This window comes from Cupressus sempervirens, chromosome 10 (genome assembly GCF_028749045.1).
Source record: "Cupressus sempervirens isolate cs-2001-9-10 chromosome 10, ASM2874904v1, whole genome shotgun sequence".
NCBI lineage: Eukaryota > Viridiplantae > Streptophyta > Pinopsida > Cupressales > Cupressaceae > Cupressus > Cupressus sempervirens.
In genome coordinates, this window is record NC_143127.1 from 978,267,471 (window position 1) to 978,284,917 (window position 17,447).

A 17,447-nucleotide genomic window follows, 5' to 3' on the forward strand; every position below is an offset into this window, starting at 1 on the left:
ACTCAAATTCAAATTGAAGGGTGGAAAAGGCTCTAAGTCTTCTTAGATCTCTAAACGAGTTCAAGAGTCGAAGGAAGAATCAAAAGAGGAACTGGAGACAGAATCGGATAAAGAAGATACAAATGAAGAAGGGGAAGTCATGATCACATCTCCCCCAAAGCCTGCACAAACTCATGCACCGTTTATACATGAAGTACCTTTTCTAGATGAGGTAGATGACGATGTGGATTCATTCTCCATGATTTTCACTCCTATTCCAATCTTAGAAGTTAATACAATGGCTCTTATTATTTCTTTTGTTGCTCCTCTCATTCCCACAAATGAACAATATGAGCATTTGGCAAATGTGTTTGAGGATTTTCCAACTCTCATAAGTAGTCAAGTTTCCCAACTTGATACTTCTTTGACAGGTTTTGAGTTTTTCATGACAGAATCCTCTCAACATGTTCCTATGTCTTCAGTTGTGCAAACTAAATCTTTCTCTATTACAACGAAAATACAATCTGGATCAATGTCAATGGTCTCCACTGTATCTGCTTCTCTGGATGAAGGTTTCAGTTTGCCAGCACGGTTGAGCAGAATAACAACAAAGAGAAAAAAGTGGTTATACCTTGAATAATCTCCTTGTCAAGAAGACCAAATCCAAATCTTTGAAAGATAAGATTGTTTCAAAGATTTTGGTTGATTCAACAAGTTTGTTGAAGTTGTTGAGCCCTTAGTGGACAAACCTGCAAAAGAACTAACTCATTCTAATTACAAGTTCACTAAGGTTGAAATCGAAAAAAAATCACGTCCAAGTTGTTTACAAGATGCTCAAGATGCACTGGCTAATGTATCAAAGAGAAATCATGACTATGGGAGAAGAAAAATCAACTGAAACAAGAGGTTTCTCACCTGAATGAGGTCATTCTACAACAATCTTCTCAAAGTGTTGTTGTTATGTCTCAAACATCCAAGGAGAGAAAACTGATTGAGGCCGCCAAGTCTTGGAAAGGAGAAATCATCTCTAAAGGAGTCTGAGCAATCACAAAGACATTTGCAGTTCTTAGGCGTGTCAAAGGATAAATGAAATAGAAAAAAACTTGATCTCTTCTTTGACTCAAGAAGTAGATAATTTAAAGGAAATCCTCAATGATTGGGATAAAATGGCAAGATTTGATCTAGATGCCTTGGTCTCATGTGACATTCTTTCATCATGTGAAGTGTTCTTCAGATTTCAAGGACTTATTGGTTACAAAGAGGAAACATTGAGAAAGCTGATCACAAAGTTGTAGGCATCACTTGGAGATTGTCAAGCAATTGAAACAGGTGTTACTTGTGATTTCGAACAGATGGGATGTTATGTTACTGATAAATCCAGTAATCTCATTGCAGTTGAAAGGGTAAGCTCAGAATATACAATCAAGATCAATGTTGATGTAGATTCTGAAGACTTTGGTTCACACAATGAACAAGTTTGTCTTGTATAAATCCTCGACAAAACACTTGTTAGATTCTATGGTAGAAAATTCCAAAGTTGTGCAATCAGCATATGCAGATGCAGTGAGGATCAAAGCTATATCAAAGACCATGGAAATTGTTGATCTTCCCACAGTGCGTGATATCATTGTCAAATTCAAGGCACTGAGAAACAACCTTTAAGATGTTGTTTTTGTTTGTATTTCATGTTTGTAGGTTTAAGAGGATGCATTCCATGAAAATGTATAATTACATGTAATGTGAGTTACATGTATGAAAAAGGATGTAATGCAAGTTGCATGTAACCCTATATTTTCTCTTTTAATTAGACTACGTCAAAGTTGGTTGAGTTGCTCCCACCATTTCCTCCACCTTTTTCTCAACTCTTGTGCCTATATAAAGGAGCGCCCCCCTCATTGTAAAATCATCTTTATCTTTATGTAGAGCTCTGGAGAAATTGTGTCAATGGAACTTTGTTTGTGTAACAATATTTTGAGAGAAAAGTTAATATAAAGGAGCATTTGAGACTTAACTTTGATTAGCTGAGATTGTTACTTGTATGAGTTATAAGCTTTGTCTATAATTCATCTAAGTTATCTTTGATTCATGTTATCTTGTGTTATTGGTAGTTGTATCTTGTGAATTGAATATAAAAGAGTTAAGAAGCAATTGGAATCAAAGCTTTGGCCAAGAGCAATTGTGGAAGTGTATAGCCAGAAGCTTTGTTTGTAGCTTATACTTCTTTCTTAATTCATAAAATAGTTAGGTTATTCTTAATTTTAGGGGTCTTTGTGCCCTAATTGTAAAGCTTTTCATTTGGAAGTACGACTGGACTTAGAGCCAAACTAGTACATTTTCAGCTAGCCTTTGAGTTAGTGAAGGTTTATCAGTATCATTGTTTTCAGCTCTTGATAGAAGTGTAGTTAGAAATTCACCCTGCACATTACTTGCTCCACAAGTAAGTGGATTCTTTCTTGAACGATGAGAAGAAAGGATATTGGTAACACCCATTTTATAAAATCTCTTGACTTCTTTCTTACCTTGAGTTGATCCAAGGAACAATGAGAAGGGGGAGCCTTCCCTTTAAGGTAGGAGAGACTCCGTCTCACATGTTGTGGCTAGTCATCCTATTTTGCGACTAGATTTTTACCCAAAAATTTTAGTTGCAAAATATCCACCCAACATTACCTAGTCTAGATCAGAAGTCTAGTTGTGGTGATGAAGGTACATCTAGCACTATTGTAGCAGATTTTTTTTATGCATCAACAAACATTCCCTAAACTTATATTAGGTGAAGAGTAAATAAAGAAAACCAATAGCAAAATAAATCAAAGAAAATATTGAACCTACAAATAAGAAAGGACATGCTATTTATAATAAGAAAGGGACATACATAAGGAAGACAAAATCAACAAAGGGGAAAGAGTGATCAAAAGGAATCAACAGATGAAGAAGGACAAGTCAGACGGGGAGGCCTAATAACAGATAAAGAGAGGAATGACAAAAAGGCCCCTATTATTAATTATTTTGTGAAATTTATTATGGAATCAAGTGGACTAGCTTAATTTTGTAGAAGATATAACCTAGGTAGTGATGAAGATAAGAAGAAAATTGAAGATTCCTTTATGCATCATCTTTGAAAATTTAGTAGAATGTCTTCAAATATACTATGAGTATAGGATTTATTACTAATAGGGGCAGTGAATTAGTAAATACTAACCCCAATACAACTACATGCCCAATACACCTTATCCAATAGATTAACCTTTTAAACGTCTCATCAACACTTTTAGTGAAGTAAACTTTGAAGTAACATACAACACATGAAAAGTATTCACTCAATTGTAGTACAAAATATATCTCATGGAAACTCAATTAGGGTGAAAACAACGCTATGAGAATGATGATAACAAATATTTGTACGCATCTAGAATATGCTGTGTTAGGAGCTTGTTCTATTAAGGGTTATAAATACATTGTGAGGTGCTACTTGGTTAAGGAATTTCCTTGGAGACCTCTTAGAGTCTTATAACCTGTTAGGAGTAACCTTATTAGAGTATTTTGAACACTCTTTTCATAATGTCACATGGTTAGAGGATTTTAGAAATATCTATTAAGATCACCCGATTTAGGGATTTTTCTAATACAATGGTTAGAAAGTAACATTTAATAAATGACCTATAATTAGCACTATCTCAACTAAATTAGATCCAATAAATCTTTGTAGCACATTAACATACCATAATTGATCCTCTATATTGATTGCACTCAATTCTTTGTCTTCCTCTATAATGAGCCTTTCATTGTTTACCTATTATTCATTTGTAGCGATAAGATTTATTTTTCAAGTTTACTAATAAGACTTAGCTTATCGATAAGACTTTTCTTCTATATACTACTTTCAACTAATCAAATCACCTTTACTTGTTCTCACTATAGGGTGTTATTTTAATCATATTTCCTCAACATCTTCATGAATCATATCCAACAACATATTTAAGTAATTACTTTGTACATTTGAAGAATAATTCAACTATTCATCATTGATGGTCTTAAAACTGACCCAACTTGATTCCTTTCCTCATAACTTACTGATATATTTACATAAATGGGTTCTATTATATAACTAACTTTACTCATCATTTAACACTTATGCATGACCTTGACACTTGAATCATTATGTAACTTGTTCTTTCCTCTCATGAATTGGTGGTAACATGTCAAAACTCTCGGTCAAATAGTTTGACATCAATGCCAATAATATAATTTGTTTTCCTATCATCAAACCATATTCTAATCTATTGTAATAACCCCAACAAGTTATAACCAAAAATATTTATACATTTCGTCAAACACTTTCCAACCAAGCTCTAATTCCACTGTAATGACTCTGTACTTATATGGATATAAAAATCACTCACATATGTACTCAGAACAAACACCTTGAAATGGAAATATCATATGCAGTTGTACTAATTACCAAAATTTCAGCAAGTACAAGTAGTCTTTGAGAATTTCTTACTCATGGGAAAAGACGTTGCCATTACATTTGCCATTTAAATTTGATATGCATTTTCACCAAATTACATTAATCAAATTGCTTCTTACAAGGCTCGTAACAATCCTAATGCAATATGGTAAATTGTACAATGTCACTCACAACTGAGATTAAAAGCACTAAACAACAATGGAAGAAACAAAAAAAACCTGATTAGGATGAACCTCTTCCAACGAACATTGGCAAATGATTGTTCCTCCTTTTTCCACCAATGTAGTCTTCAAATGAATCTCACTACTAGACACTTGTGATATATCATGCTTTACAATTTCCAGCTTATGCAATTTTTCCCTGCTGCTCAAGTCATTCAAACCCCTTTGCAAAATGTTGAGCAATTAGACTGCCAAAGAAGTCTGATGTGTATAGCGTGATTCAATGAAAATTTTCTATCAATAACTAGAACTAAATTCGCTCTTGAACCCTTCCAGATTTGATACTCCTTTAATGACGAAATCTTCCAGCATCTACAGTATATTGGTTAGTCATATGCAATTACATCTGCATGCCTGTATTAAAACCTAGGACTAATTGTGATTTCCTCTACTTTTGTTTTGCCCTTGCCTGAATCATCACTTCCAAGACTGCGATTTTTTAATTAATTCCCTGAGATTCCCGCAGTTTGCAAATTGCATTTTTTTGTGGATTATCCCTGCCGAAAATGTCCAAGAAAGACCTACAAAACCCTGGCCAAAACTATCTTAAAAACACCTACGAAAATCAATGTAAAACCCTAACGAACATGCCAGAAATTGATGGCGCAGCAACTTGGTAACCTATAATTTTTTGTTTTTTCTCCCAAATAAGTGACGAAAATGGCTCAGAATGGAGCACTGGGGTTAAAGGAAAGCACTGAAACAATTGTAAAGGAAAAACGCTGCTCCAATAGGGATTTTCGAATGGAAATGTAGCTCTCAGTTGCAGAATTCGAACTTCACAAATATGCTATAAACCCTGCTCAAAAATGCTTCCCTAGATGATGTAAAATGCTGAATAAAATCTCCTTACTCTTCTTGCCAATTTCGAACCCCTCCTTAATATTCTTCTCCACCAAAATGATAATTTTCTAAGTATAGCTCACTGTGAAAATTCAACAAGAATTCTAATTTGCCCCAACAATCAACCCTCCAGCACTGAAGTAAAAACTTCTTTAAGATATGCAATTAAACTTCTCAAAATAAATCCTCTAGACGTTGGCCCTTGGCCACAAATAATGCTCAACTTGAGATAGTTGCATACTATCTCCAAAGTGCAACCCTTCAGAGGATCTTTCACCCCCTCAGTTATGCGATCTGTTGGGAGATATCGTTCCCAAAGACCAATTGAAAATTTGTAGACCTAGATGGTGCCACAAATGCTCATAGAGAAAAGGTAGTAGAATCATCAAATCAGGTCCCCCCAAATGAGAGGCCAAGCCCTCTATTTATTCACTTTTCTAAGAAGTTACTAAGAACTTCTAGAAGCATCCATTATAAAATCCCATTATAATGCACTTTTATAATTAAATAACTTTATAAAATAAAAAGTGCAATCTCAACTTAAAATTATAACATGTAGGTTGCATATAAAAAGTAATGATAAAATAATATCTCCAAGAGCATAATAAGTCATCCATTCCTCAAATAAATGCCAGAATGACTCTCTCATCACAACTACCAGTCTATGAGAGTCCGTGATAGAATGATCCAGCACGCAAAACAATGTCAACCAAAACAGGGACATTACATCTATACCATATTATCATCAAAATTATACCCCAATAATATATATCATCCAATCAGAAATAGTAATCAATTATGATAACAATATCCCCTCAATAAGGACACTGGGAGAATAGAGATCATTAATCTTTGCAAAAATGTAAAGAAGACCATTTGGTGCTTTAATTGTCTCACTAGGGTCAAAGGTAAAGCAAATATTAGGTTTTGCTTTGGGTAAATAGGTTGAGATTTAGATTGATCAATTAGATTAACAACATGTTGACTTTAATATATTTATCATCATAGTCAACATTGGTAGAAGAATGAAAAGACTAGGTAGACTCAACGGTATTGATCAAATGAGAAGGGAAAACATTGGTATAGATCTGCATGTTTTGGTTGGGAGGTGCTACGTGTTTGTTTCCTTTATCATTAACACCCTTGAGAGATATAGTATTACAATCAATTAGTTCTTGAATAACATTTTTCAAACGGAGAAAAAAAATATGTATCATGATTGGTTTGACGATGGTATTGACAAAAAGATTTGTGATCAAAGGATTTGGGCAATGGTTTGGATGTGTTAGTTTAACAGAAGGAGACATTAATACTTTAGCATTGATAAACTTCAATATTACATTATGAAAATATTTAGAAAGTTGTGTGAAATTACAAGGTCTAAAAATAGATGACAAAGGAGCTACACCTTTATAAGGTGTTGTTGTCACCTTCTCATCAACATTTGTTCGATGAATTATTGATTTTGATTAAATTCTCGAGTCAAATTTGATCAAATTCTCCTAAATGTGGCCCAAGTCCATTAGACACGTGTTGGGCCAAATTTGATCACCCACGGTAGACTTTGCAATGAATTGATCTGAATTCGACTTTGCATTGATTTGAACCCAACTTTCAGCCTGCCAAAGGCAAACCTAGTAACTTAGGAATCAAAATTTGACTACACTAGATTGGTCTTGATAATGAATCACTCAAAAAAGACACTAGAGACCAAACGTAACATTAGAAAGCATCAGTTCACTTCAGTCCTCTAGACAATATAAGCCCACTGATAACATCAAAGAGCCCGTCTGAGAAAGCTGAGACACACTAAGAAAGTCAATGCCAACTAGAATGCAAGAGATCCTGAAGATGTGAGAATTATAAAATTCAGCTATAGATGTATCTTTTTACACGTATGTTTGATGTGTTTTTTGCTTCCAAAATAACGCTATACTTGCACTTTTCTCTAATTGTGATATTGATCTTCTTGCCCTTCCATTTGCCTTTCCCTTTGTCCTCCTTTTCCCCACCTTGTTTCATCATTTTCGTTCGTTGTTTAATTAATATATTGTGTATATATGGGCTCATTTTCTCATTTGTCTCTAGGTAGTGTCCTTGGGCATTAACATCAACAATATTTTTTGTTTTGGCCATCAAACACCCCAACACGTGTATCAAATATACATTCTTAGATTCATTGATCCCTTCTGTCTCAAAATTGTGATGGCAAGGTCGTGTTTTAATGCTTGGGAGGTCTTTATTCTGGTAGTGATATGTGTTTGGTAAAGGCAAGACATCACAGCAGCATTTGGAGGTATTCCAAAGGGGACAAAACTTGTGTGCATTGAATTTCACCATGAAAAGCTTGGAGGATTGTATTGCTTTACATGATGTGTCTAAATGCTTAGAGAATTGCCATAACTTGGAAATGTATCTGTTATTTGTGGTGATTTTAATCTCGCAGGAAAAACCCAAAGGTAACATCATACTCTTTATTTTATATAGAATACTTTGATATCTTCAATAGTTAACAGTTCATTTTACCATTCCAACTATCTATGCTTATATATTTGCCTCTTTGATCTTACACAACTTGTTTTATGCAACACCATAAGTATCTTTAAGGTAATTGCTTTAGTTAAAATCTTATGGTCCAAATTGAAGAGAGGCTATGCTCCACACATGTACTATATTTATTGATTGTACTTCGGTCATTTGGGGAAAAGTGTTGAATCATATGCTACACTAAGTCATGAGTGGGCAAATATTTAGAAATAAAACTTTTTTTTGGCTTAAGGGTTCTTGCTTTTGGTGTCTAATGTTTTGGTAGGACACACATGAGTCATCCGGGATAATCTGTGTTTCATGTGATACTTTTACAAGATAATAAAGCTCTAACTGAATACATATAGATGGGCATGTCATTTGATTTGAAGATGGCAAGGTGCATCACCTTTAATTTCACGTTGAAGGAAAGTCCCCCTATACTCCTTGGATCCATCATAAACAAATAACACCTGCCCTCAGTCGGGGAGATTGATCCAATCCACCAGGAGGTATAAACCTGCTAATTTGCTCCGTGATCATGAAGACAGTTTTTTCTTTATTCAGTATTCAGTCATATTATGTAGTGGAAATGTTCTTTGATCAAGACCTCTAATTGAGTATTTGAATTATGTAAAAAAGCTTAGAATATTGTTCATTTTGTATCTCATGAAATATGTTCAATAGGCTAATGAAAACATAGTATAGTACCAGGAAACATTTGGGAACAAATTGAAGTGTACCTTGCTTCACTTGCTTAACTAAAACATGTCGGTACAAAAAAGGCTATTACCAATCTTGAAGATAATCCATGTAGAACCAATCAGTAAAACTCAATTATAGTACAAACTTGATATTTTCTACACTATTCTAATAGAAACATTTGGGAACAAATTGAAGTATACCTTGCTTCACTTGCTTAACTAAAACATGCTGGTACAATAAAGGCTATTACCAATCTTGAAGATAATCCATGTAGAACCAATCAGTAAAACTCAATTATAGTACAAACTTGATATTTTCTACACTATTCTGTAATTTTGGTCACAAAATAGAATATATCATCTTTGTAAATATCTTCATGTGTATGACAATTTAGCAATACTTTGGTGCTTATATAAATTATTTCAGTTTTATACTAAAATAAATTTTTAAAATTATCAAAAACTTCATGCAGTGTGTAAACTATCCACCGGAACTTGTGAAGTGTAATAAAAATGATTGTTTCCTCTAGAAAAACGGCTACAGTTTTCCTACTATGCCAAGAAAATGGTTTCAATATCCTCAAATAAACAAGGCAACAACACTGCCCTTAATGTTTTCTAGGAATTCAATGCAACTGTGCAGTTCCAAATTAACGACAAGAATAGCATTTTTTAACAAAATGGGAACTGAAAAACTAGAGTAACAAAGCCACATTGGTTATTCAATTCAGACATAAGTTGCCATTTCAAAAATTAATCCAAAGAAAGTAGCTGAGTTGTGAAATATGAACACTAACTTTTACTACGAAATAGCAGTGCTTCCCAGCTGTTAACTTGTTGCGTAATCCAACAAAACTGTGATAATGAACACGTGTGAGTGGACATTCTTCAAAGAAGCCTGAGATATTTTCCAGCTCCAATTAATCATCATTAAAACTGTAGGTTAAACTTTTAAGTTTCCACATTTCTAAAATAGGTCAGATGATTTTGATAGAAACTTGGATTAAAGATATCAGTTTTCCAAAATCCATAATGTTAATAGCTGATGTTTCTGGAAATGATTGTGTGTGTTTTGCATCAAGTTTTCAAATCACAGACTCTGATCAACCATCAAACAAATTTGGGATGCATGAATGCAAAACTCAAGGAGCATGAAAGTCAAGATTATCAACATAATATTTAAGTAATCAGATGTACAATATTTTACTTTGTAGCCATTAAGTCGGAAATCTTTTGCTATGAAATATAATAAATTTGCAGAAAAGGGCTGACTTTGGCTATATAATGGAACTATACTGCATTTTACACTATAATAGTACAACATGAACAAACATGTCCTCCGTACAATTGACAGACTAATTCACAGACAACAACCAGCATAATAAGGATTCTTGGATTAGGGCAAACTTCCCGGCTGATAGATAAGTGACCCAGAGCCAGGTTTAAGTTGTTGTCCATAGCTTTCTCTTATATCTATAGCTGGACAAAAGTGGTTATTTCCATCAAGTCTTCTAAATCCCATGTTCTGTGCGCCCAAATTATTATGGTTGTTACATCCAAATGATCCCTGATCCCAATGACAAACAAAACCAGTAGGATAAGAAGACATCATATTTCCTTCACCATCAGTTCCCTTAGAGCTTCCAAAGTTGCTTGGTTGAGAAATAAGTGATGCTAAAGATTCTGATTGACCTGTCGAATTTCCATCATTATAACTCGAGCTCAATTCTCTCTTGTGTGTTTCCTCAGCCATGCACTCATCAGGCAACATACAGCTACTAGGAGCCTGAATTGTCTGAACAGGCTGTATAAATTTTGCATGAGACTGCATAAGTGAATTGGAGGAACTATGCTTGACTCTAAGGGGTGCTTGAGAAAGCTGACTTTGATGGGGAAAAGCATGGGAGCTTTGAGATTGATGTGCACGCTGAGTTGAAAGTGGAAAGTCACTTTGCTGAAAACTCGATCCAGAAGGTGCTTGCTCATTCATGTCACTTGAAGGTACATTGGCGTTATCATAATTTACAGAATCATATCTGAAATTCTCAAGCTGCTCAAGATTAAGGCTGTCCATATGTGTCTGTTCAAAATGCTTACCTATTTGATTTGATGATGTGGACAAATTATCAATCCTCGCTTTCTTACATAAATGTTGCCCAGCCCTTGGGCTTTCTGAGGATGAACCATCACAACCTAAGGGTTCTGGTGAAATTTGATCTGGCTGAGGAGAAACTATTCGGGATTCATCATTACTACAGTTTTTACAATCACTGGTTACTGCTGCATTACCAACTATTTTCTCAACAGCCTCATGATGAGGATCTGCTGAAGTCTGAGCTATATGAGACCAGTCTTTCTTGATATCACAGACCTGTGTTGATATGTCCCCAGATGAAGGCATACTGGTTCCTGCTGCTGAAGGATCACAATTTTTCAATACACCACTGAGCTTCTGTTGCTCTTCAATGATCTTTTGCAGATACTTTCCCTGTGCTTCAATACGTAACTGCAAGTGCCTTTGTACCTATACAGAATTGAACTTCCATATAAGGTTCGTAGAATGGTTTGGTCTAAAATAGAAAATGATAGTGTCTGAGATTGTAAACACTTTGTAGATTTCTTGCTTCAAATCCTCAGACAATGAAACAGATCTTTTTGGGGGCATATATACATATTTTAATATTTAAAACTCCATTTCGTTGCCAAGTAAAGAAAAACATCATTTTTTAGCTAACAACAGCAAGATATAGAATTGATTAACTGCTTTTGGGAAACATGTTGACCAGAAACCACATTCCAGATTTAAATGATATCCGGCGTAGACGAACAGTATCAAAGATAAATGAACAGAAACAGAACATAATTGCTCAATGCACATGTATTATCGTAGCAATTAAATTCTGCAACACGTCTATAACTACATTATCTAACACACTCATTCCTTAAAACTAAAAAAGTAACAACTTATGATGTTTAACATGTATTTAAAATTCCATTTCTTGGCTAAAACTCATAAGATGCAGATTTGATCAACTCATTTAGGGAAACATGTTGATCATAACCCACATCCCAGATTTAAATGATATACAGTACTAATGAAATATTGTCAAAAAGCGACAAACAGAAACAGATCGCCACTACACAGAAAAAAGTGGGACAAGTAATCGTTGCCATGAAAATATATATCATATCCATGATTACAAAGTACAAACCAAACTAGACAACATATGATGTTTAAAACTATGTTCCACGGCATTTTCAGACTGGGATGGACAGTAAAGGATGCGTTCCCAGGGCATTTCCTGAAGAGCTAAAAATAGGAGACAGTAGCATACACATTAAATATATATTTGTAATGGCTTAAACTTTATAACCACATGGATGTGTGCCATTTGCACATCTTGTTCCCGTTTAGACTAAGAAACAATTCTGCAACATTCACCCTTTTATGTCACTTGCCAACCCAAACCTTTGCCTAAAATCCACACAAGAAAGCCTTGGCAGCCCCGGACATGTGCGCGCCATTTAGAAGTCCACACGGCGCACTCACGTCCGTGAGTCTGCAGACATGCAGAGAGCGATTTGGGCACTGCAAACCTGCCGCCCTGCAGTTTGTAATGCCCAAAATGATGGATTCCATTCAGGTCTGATAAAAACCCTTCTTGGACATCATTTTGCTCTCCCTACATTCTCTAACTATCTCTACAAGTCTCTAGTTCTTCTCTACAAGCTATGAATCTCACTCACTGTTATTCTAACTCCTCAAGCTCTCACTTTATTAACATTTTGCACTCCATACACCCATTTTGCTACAGGTCCATCTCCATAGCTCACATACTTGGCTCTACATCTTCTATCCACACCCACCTCGACGTTTCGGGGAGTTTTTCTCATTCTCTTTACTTGGTTTCACGTGTCTTTGAGCATATCGGAATTCTATTTCTCTTCTCTATTTACATTATCGCATTTCTAACATGCTATTTTCCCATAGCCATTTAAACTATATTTTAAGATACATCTAAAATCGTAACAGAATGATAAAGTGAAAGTTATAACAGCTACTTTATATGAAAGAGAAATTTAATGAACTCATTCAGATATTGCAATCCATCATTAAAGAATTTAGTAACGAACTTAATCTAATTAACATGAAATACACTTATAACTTCCATATCTATTTCCTTCCCATTTCTAATAAAACCTTTCAGATGATAACATAGGAAATAACAAACTTAAGTAACATGTTTTCATAATAATAATATGCCAAAACAATAAACGAAAAATACAAAAGAATCAAGTACCAGATATGAAGCAGATATCGGTTACTATGTTGAGCAAGCCTTGGCATCTAGTGGAGAGGAGAAGCATTGCCATGGCCTTAACCTCCCAACCACGGACTTTTATTTACCCCCACACAATCTCATCTGAGAAAGGCCCTCCCTACCCTAGAATTAGGCTTGAGGCACCATGGATCTACCACCTAAGCATCCCAGTGTTAGTATCGACTAGACAATAGACAAGGTTGTGGATATCCTCCATCAACTGTGGATATCCTTCATCAACCAACTGTAATATCCCCGTCATAAAATAAATTATTAATCAAACTTTTGTTAATGGGTCGATTGATTTAGTATATCTCGGACACATTTTTGTTTTAGTTTCCGTTCGTAAGTGTTGCCGTCGGCTATCTTTGTACACCCTCGGAAAGTTTTTTCCTAACGAGTATTTAAGCACAACATGTTTGTAGTCGTAGGTATGTGATTTTGATTATTTTCTTTGTACTGCAAATTCTTGTTGGAGTTCTCTGTTGTTCACCATTTCGGAAGTGAAAGATCTTCCCTAATTGGCTAATTCCGATTTCGGTGGGATTCAACCCTCACCCTATTCCATCGCCTGTAATACTTCACTTGGATTTGGCAAATCGGAGCACCATCATATTGCGAATTGGAGAAATCATTGTATTTAATTTGATCAACTCTCTTGTATTGAGTGATTCAATCTCTTTGTTTATCTACATTAAACTTCTCTGTTGTCACACCATCCGTACCACCCCGTTCTCCATTGGTATGCAATCACCGTACACCCCCAAATCTGTACATCACCATGTACGGCCTCCCACCGACATCCATTTTCAGCCACTACCAAGCCTACCATATGGCCTTAGCATCTCAACTCCATGTACGGCCTTAACCGTACAGCCTGCCTATCACCCTCATCACATACCTACGACCTTCAAGTTACTATACGGCCTCCTAGTTTTGACCTACGGCCTCCACATCATCCTCCCAGACACCGTACGACCATACTTATTACTGTATGGCCTCCCTGCAACCCCTTCTATATGGCCATTCAGCGTTCTATAACTTGTAATCAAATACATGGGATGAACAGAACATTACAGTGGTATCAGAGCTTCAATCTTGCCAGCCTATGGACAGTGAATGAAAGTTTATAGCCGGAAGAGAAGAAGATCCCATTCGGTTGATAGAATGGCGGCAGAATCAGAACCCACGGCTGCCGAACTCAAAGCGCTACTAAGAGAACTTGCAAGGAATCGGGCACAGATCAATGGTACTTAGCAACTCATGGAAGACCTCTCAAGAAATTGGCAAACAATAAAGTATTTAGTAAACAAAATGGTCATAGCGTGGCCTCAACGTCAGGTAAAGTAAACCCTCATCCAGCATGCTCACAACCTTCCATGCCGTCTTTTCCCCCACAGACAGAGGCACCACACAGATGAAAACAGCCAACCTTTGAGGAAGTTCAAGAACAGTTGAGAGAAGATTGGAATAATGCGAATTTTGAGGAAGATATATCTTTGTAGAATGTAAATACAAGTCAAGTTCACAGAGTAATGCAAATGATATAGAGTAATGTAATTGATATATACATGAAGCAAACATAGAAGGCACCTTAATACCACAATACCAATGGGCGACGAAATTGTTTAGTTATTGATTATTCATACCAAAAACATCATGAGTACATTGACAATATTCCAAGTACTTCCCTCACGTCCTAACTACCTAGTCCGACTAGCTTTAACAAGTACTAAACACAATAGTTAATTTATTCTGACTAAATCTATCCCCCCCAAACTAGAAGACGTCTTCCAAACGACTACTGAACATGAAAACAACAAAAAGAACTTTGACTTCAAGAAGGATGGGAGGACATCCCTGTGCTTGGGGCTCCCCGTAGCCGTTGCAACTCCCATTCAACTGTCTTTTATTTTGTTCGAACACCTTGCACTACCCTTAAACCATCCATCTTCATGGCTTCTACTATGGCAATCTTGCTTTCCAAGTCAATTTTCTCTATCCTCCCACCCTCCTCCATGGCAACTTTCTCTGCTTTCCATTAATCTTGAAGAGTTTTCCTTTCCAACTCCCATTCCTTAGCCAAGCTTTTTCCCTGTTGGAGTTCCAAGAAAGTCCTCCAAAAGGCAACTTTCATAATTGCAAAGGTCTTCATGAGAGGCGGAGGTTGTTCAAAGATTAGCATGATAATTATTTTATCTTTCTCGGCTGTGCACATCACCTTTTTCAAAGCATGATCCTCTTCCGCTTTCTCCAACCAAGTCTTGCATTCACTTCCTATCACACTTGCAAAAGTCATATTCTCAGTCGTGATTTTCTATGCCATTTTTCCCTTACCTTTTGTTCTCTTCCTTATCTCTTTTTGTGCTTTCAATGTGGCAGGCTTCTTTTTGGAATCAATAATGTTCCCTTTGCTAGGGTTTCCTGTACTTAATTTCACCATTATATGCTAATACCTCACTTCCCAACAAATTTCTTTTGTTTGTATGTGCCAAGTGTGCCAACCATTCGTGTGACGTGTCATTAGGCACCCTTCCGTATGGACCTCTTCCTACATCTGTACAGTTGTAGTGTCTGCCCGTACGGCCAAGGAGTAAATGTCTTTGTACCTGCTGACAATGAATAGTAAATACGGACCTGCTATGGAGTATGGGTTCCATACGGACTCCTTGCCTGGTGCCCTCCTTCGTACAGCCGTACGGAATGCTTGCCAGATGTCTTCCTTACGTACAACAATCTGAACCTCTTCCTTCTGTACGGCAATCTACAAATTTATTGCTCCATGTATGGCTTCCTCCATACACCTTCCTTCCAGGTCCGTACGAGCTAGTTTCATGTTGTTCTCCTTCGTACGGTTACCTGTTCTTCCTCCCGTATGGATACCTGTTTCTCCTCCCGTACAAATGCTTCTTCCTTTTGTGCGGATGCCCCCTCCTACCATACGGCTAGCTCCTCCTAGATTACTTCCTCCTGCCGTACGGATGCCTATTTCTCCTTACATACGGATGCTTGTTCCTTCTGTACAGATACTTCCTCCTGTCGTACGGCTAGCTTCTCCTGGATTGCCTCCTCATGCTATACGAATGCCTCTTCCTAACGCATGGCTACCTTCTCCTTCTATATAGCTATCCCTTTTGCTCCCTGGAACTGCCCTCGTATGACCACTTTTCCCTCTCTCTGTGCACATACGGTTGTTGCTTCTTCTGGGATGTGAAGTCTGCTGTGAATTATAATAGGTTGTGGAGCAACCTTTTTATAGGAATTAGAGTCAAAGTTTTCTTGCTAGTCACTTTTTCCTTTCCTTGTTTATTTCCTCCTTCTGTACTTCTAAAATAACTAGTTACTTGTTTATTCCTTTCTTCATATACTTTTTAACTTAGACCATTTACTAGGTCTCTAATAGGTTCACTCTCTAGAGTAGATAACTTTATTGCGCCATTCCCTTTATACTTTGTGTACCCCTCCGGGTAGCTTCCTTCCAACTGAGATTCTTGTATTTGCAGCATATTACATTCTTCATGGAAAACTTCATAGTCTCCCATTTGCCAGTGGAATAATCCATTACAGGAACTTGTGTCGTTGTTTGAGCATTCTCCTAGTCTGAGCACCCCTTCCTCATCTAATTTCATCCCTTCATAGTTTTCTCCTTCGGAGTTTGATGCCAAGTCCTGACCTACTGACTGGTTCTTGAGATCTATGATGTACTTTCTTCCTTCAGTCTCAATAGATATAGTGTTTTGTTTCCAGTTATGGGTAGCTTTTGCTACGACCAACCATCCCCTGCCTCATAAAGCATCGTACCCTTTCTTCTCTAAAGTGATAACCACAAAATCCAAAACAAATTGTTGTGTACTAACTATGACTTTTTGTCCCATCAAGGTTCCTATACTCTTGATTCCATGTCGTCCGGTTCCCACTTGTTGAAATGTCGATGGCCAAAGTGTAGGTTTCCCTATCTCCTTCCATGTTTCTTCTGATAAAACATTTACACTGGAACCTCCATCAACAATGGTATTTGAAAGCTTGCACCCTAATATCTCCATTCTACTACCACTGGTGTTTTTCCCATTTCATATAGTGAGTAGGGTATTGTCTTCTATCCGTACTTCTCCTTCCTTTCTTTTCTTTGAAGTTGTCCCTTTCAGGTTTGTCCCCTAAGTTAGCGCTACCTGCAATTGGGGTAGTGTTTCTAACAAATCAGAGATTCTTACTAGGATAGTGGCTTCTAGTACTTGCCTCACAATATTTGGTACACCCCTATTGGAAGTAGGCCTCATCTTTCCTTCCTCTCCCATGCTATCTTGAATGTCCTTTGCTTCCTGAAATCTTTCCGTCTCTATAGTAACATCTGGATAGGCTAATTTTCTAGCTTGCATCTTGGTGA

General features: G+C 36.5%; 1 protein-coding gene across 5 annotated transcripts in view; it reads right to left on the minus strand.

Moving 5' to 3' along the window:
- Positions 1–9,893: 9,893 nt before the first annotated feature.
- Positions 9,894–17,447, minus strand: part of LOC149537243 (uncharacterized) — a 115,460-nt gene continuing 107,906 nt past the window's right edge. For all 5 annotated transcript variants that reach the window (XM_089807466.1, XM_089807467.1, XM_089807469.1 and 2 more), the window contains one exon: positions 9,894–11,265. In XM_089807466.1, the coding sequence (XP_089663592.1) occupies positions 10,138–11,265 (1,128 nt within the window). In that variant the 3' untranslated portion in view covers positions 9,894–10,137. The remainder of the gene's footprint in view (positions 11,266–17,447) is intronic.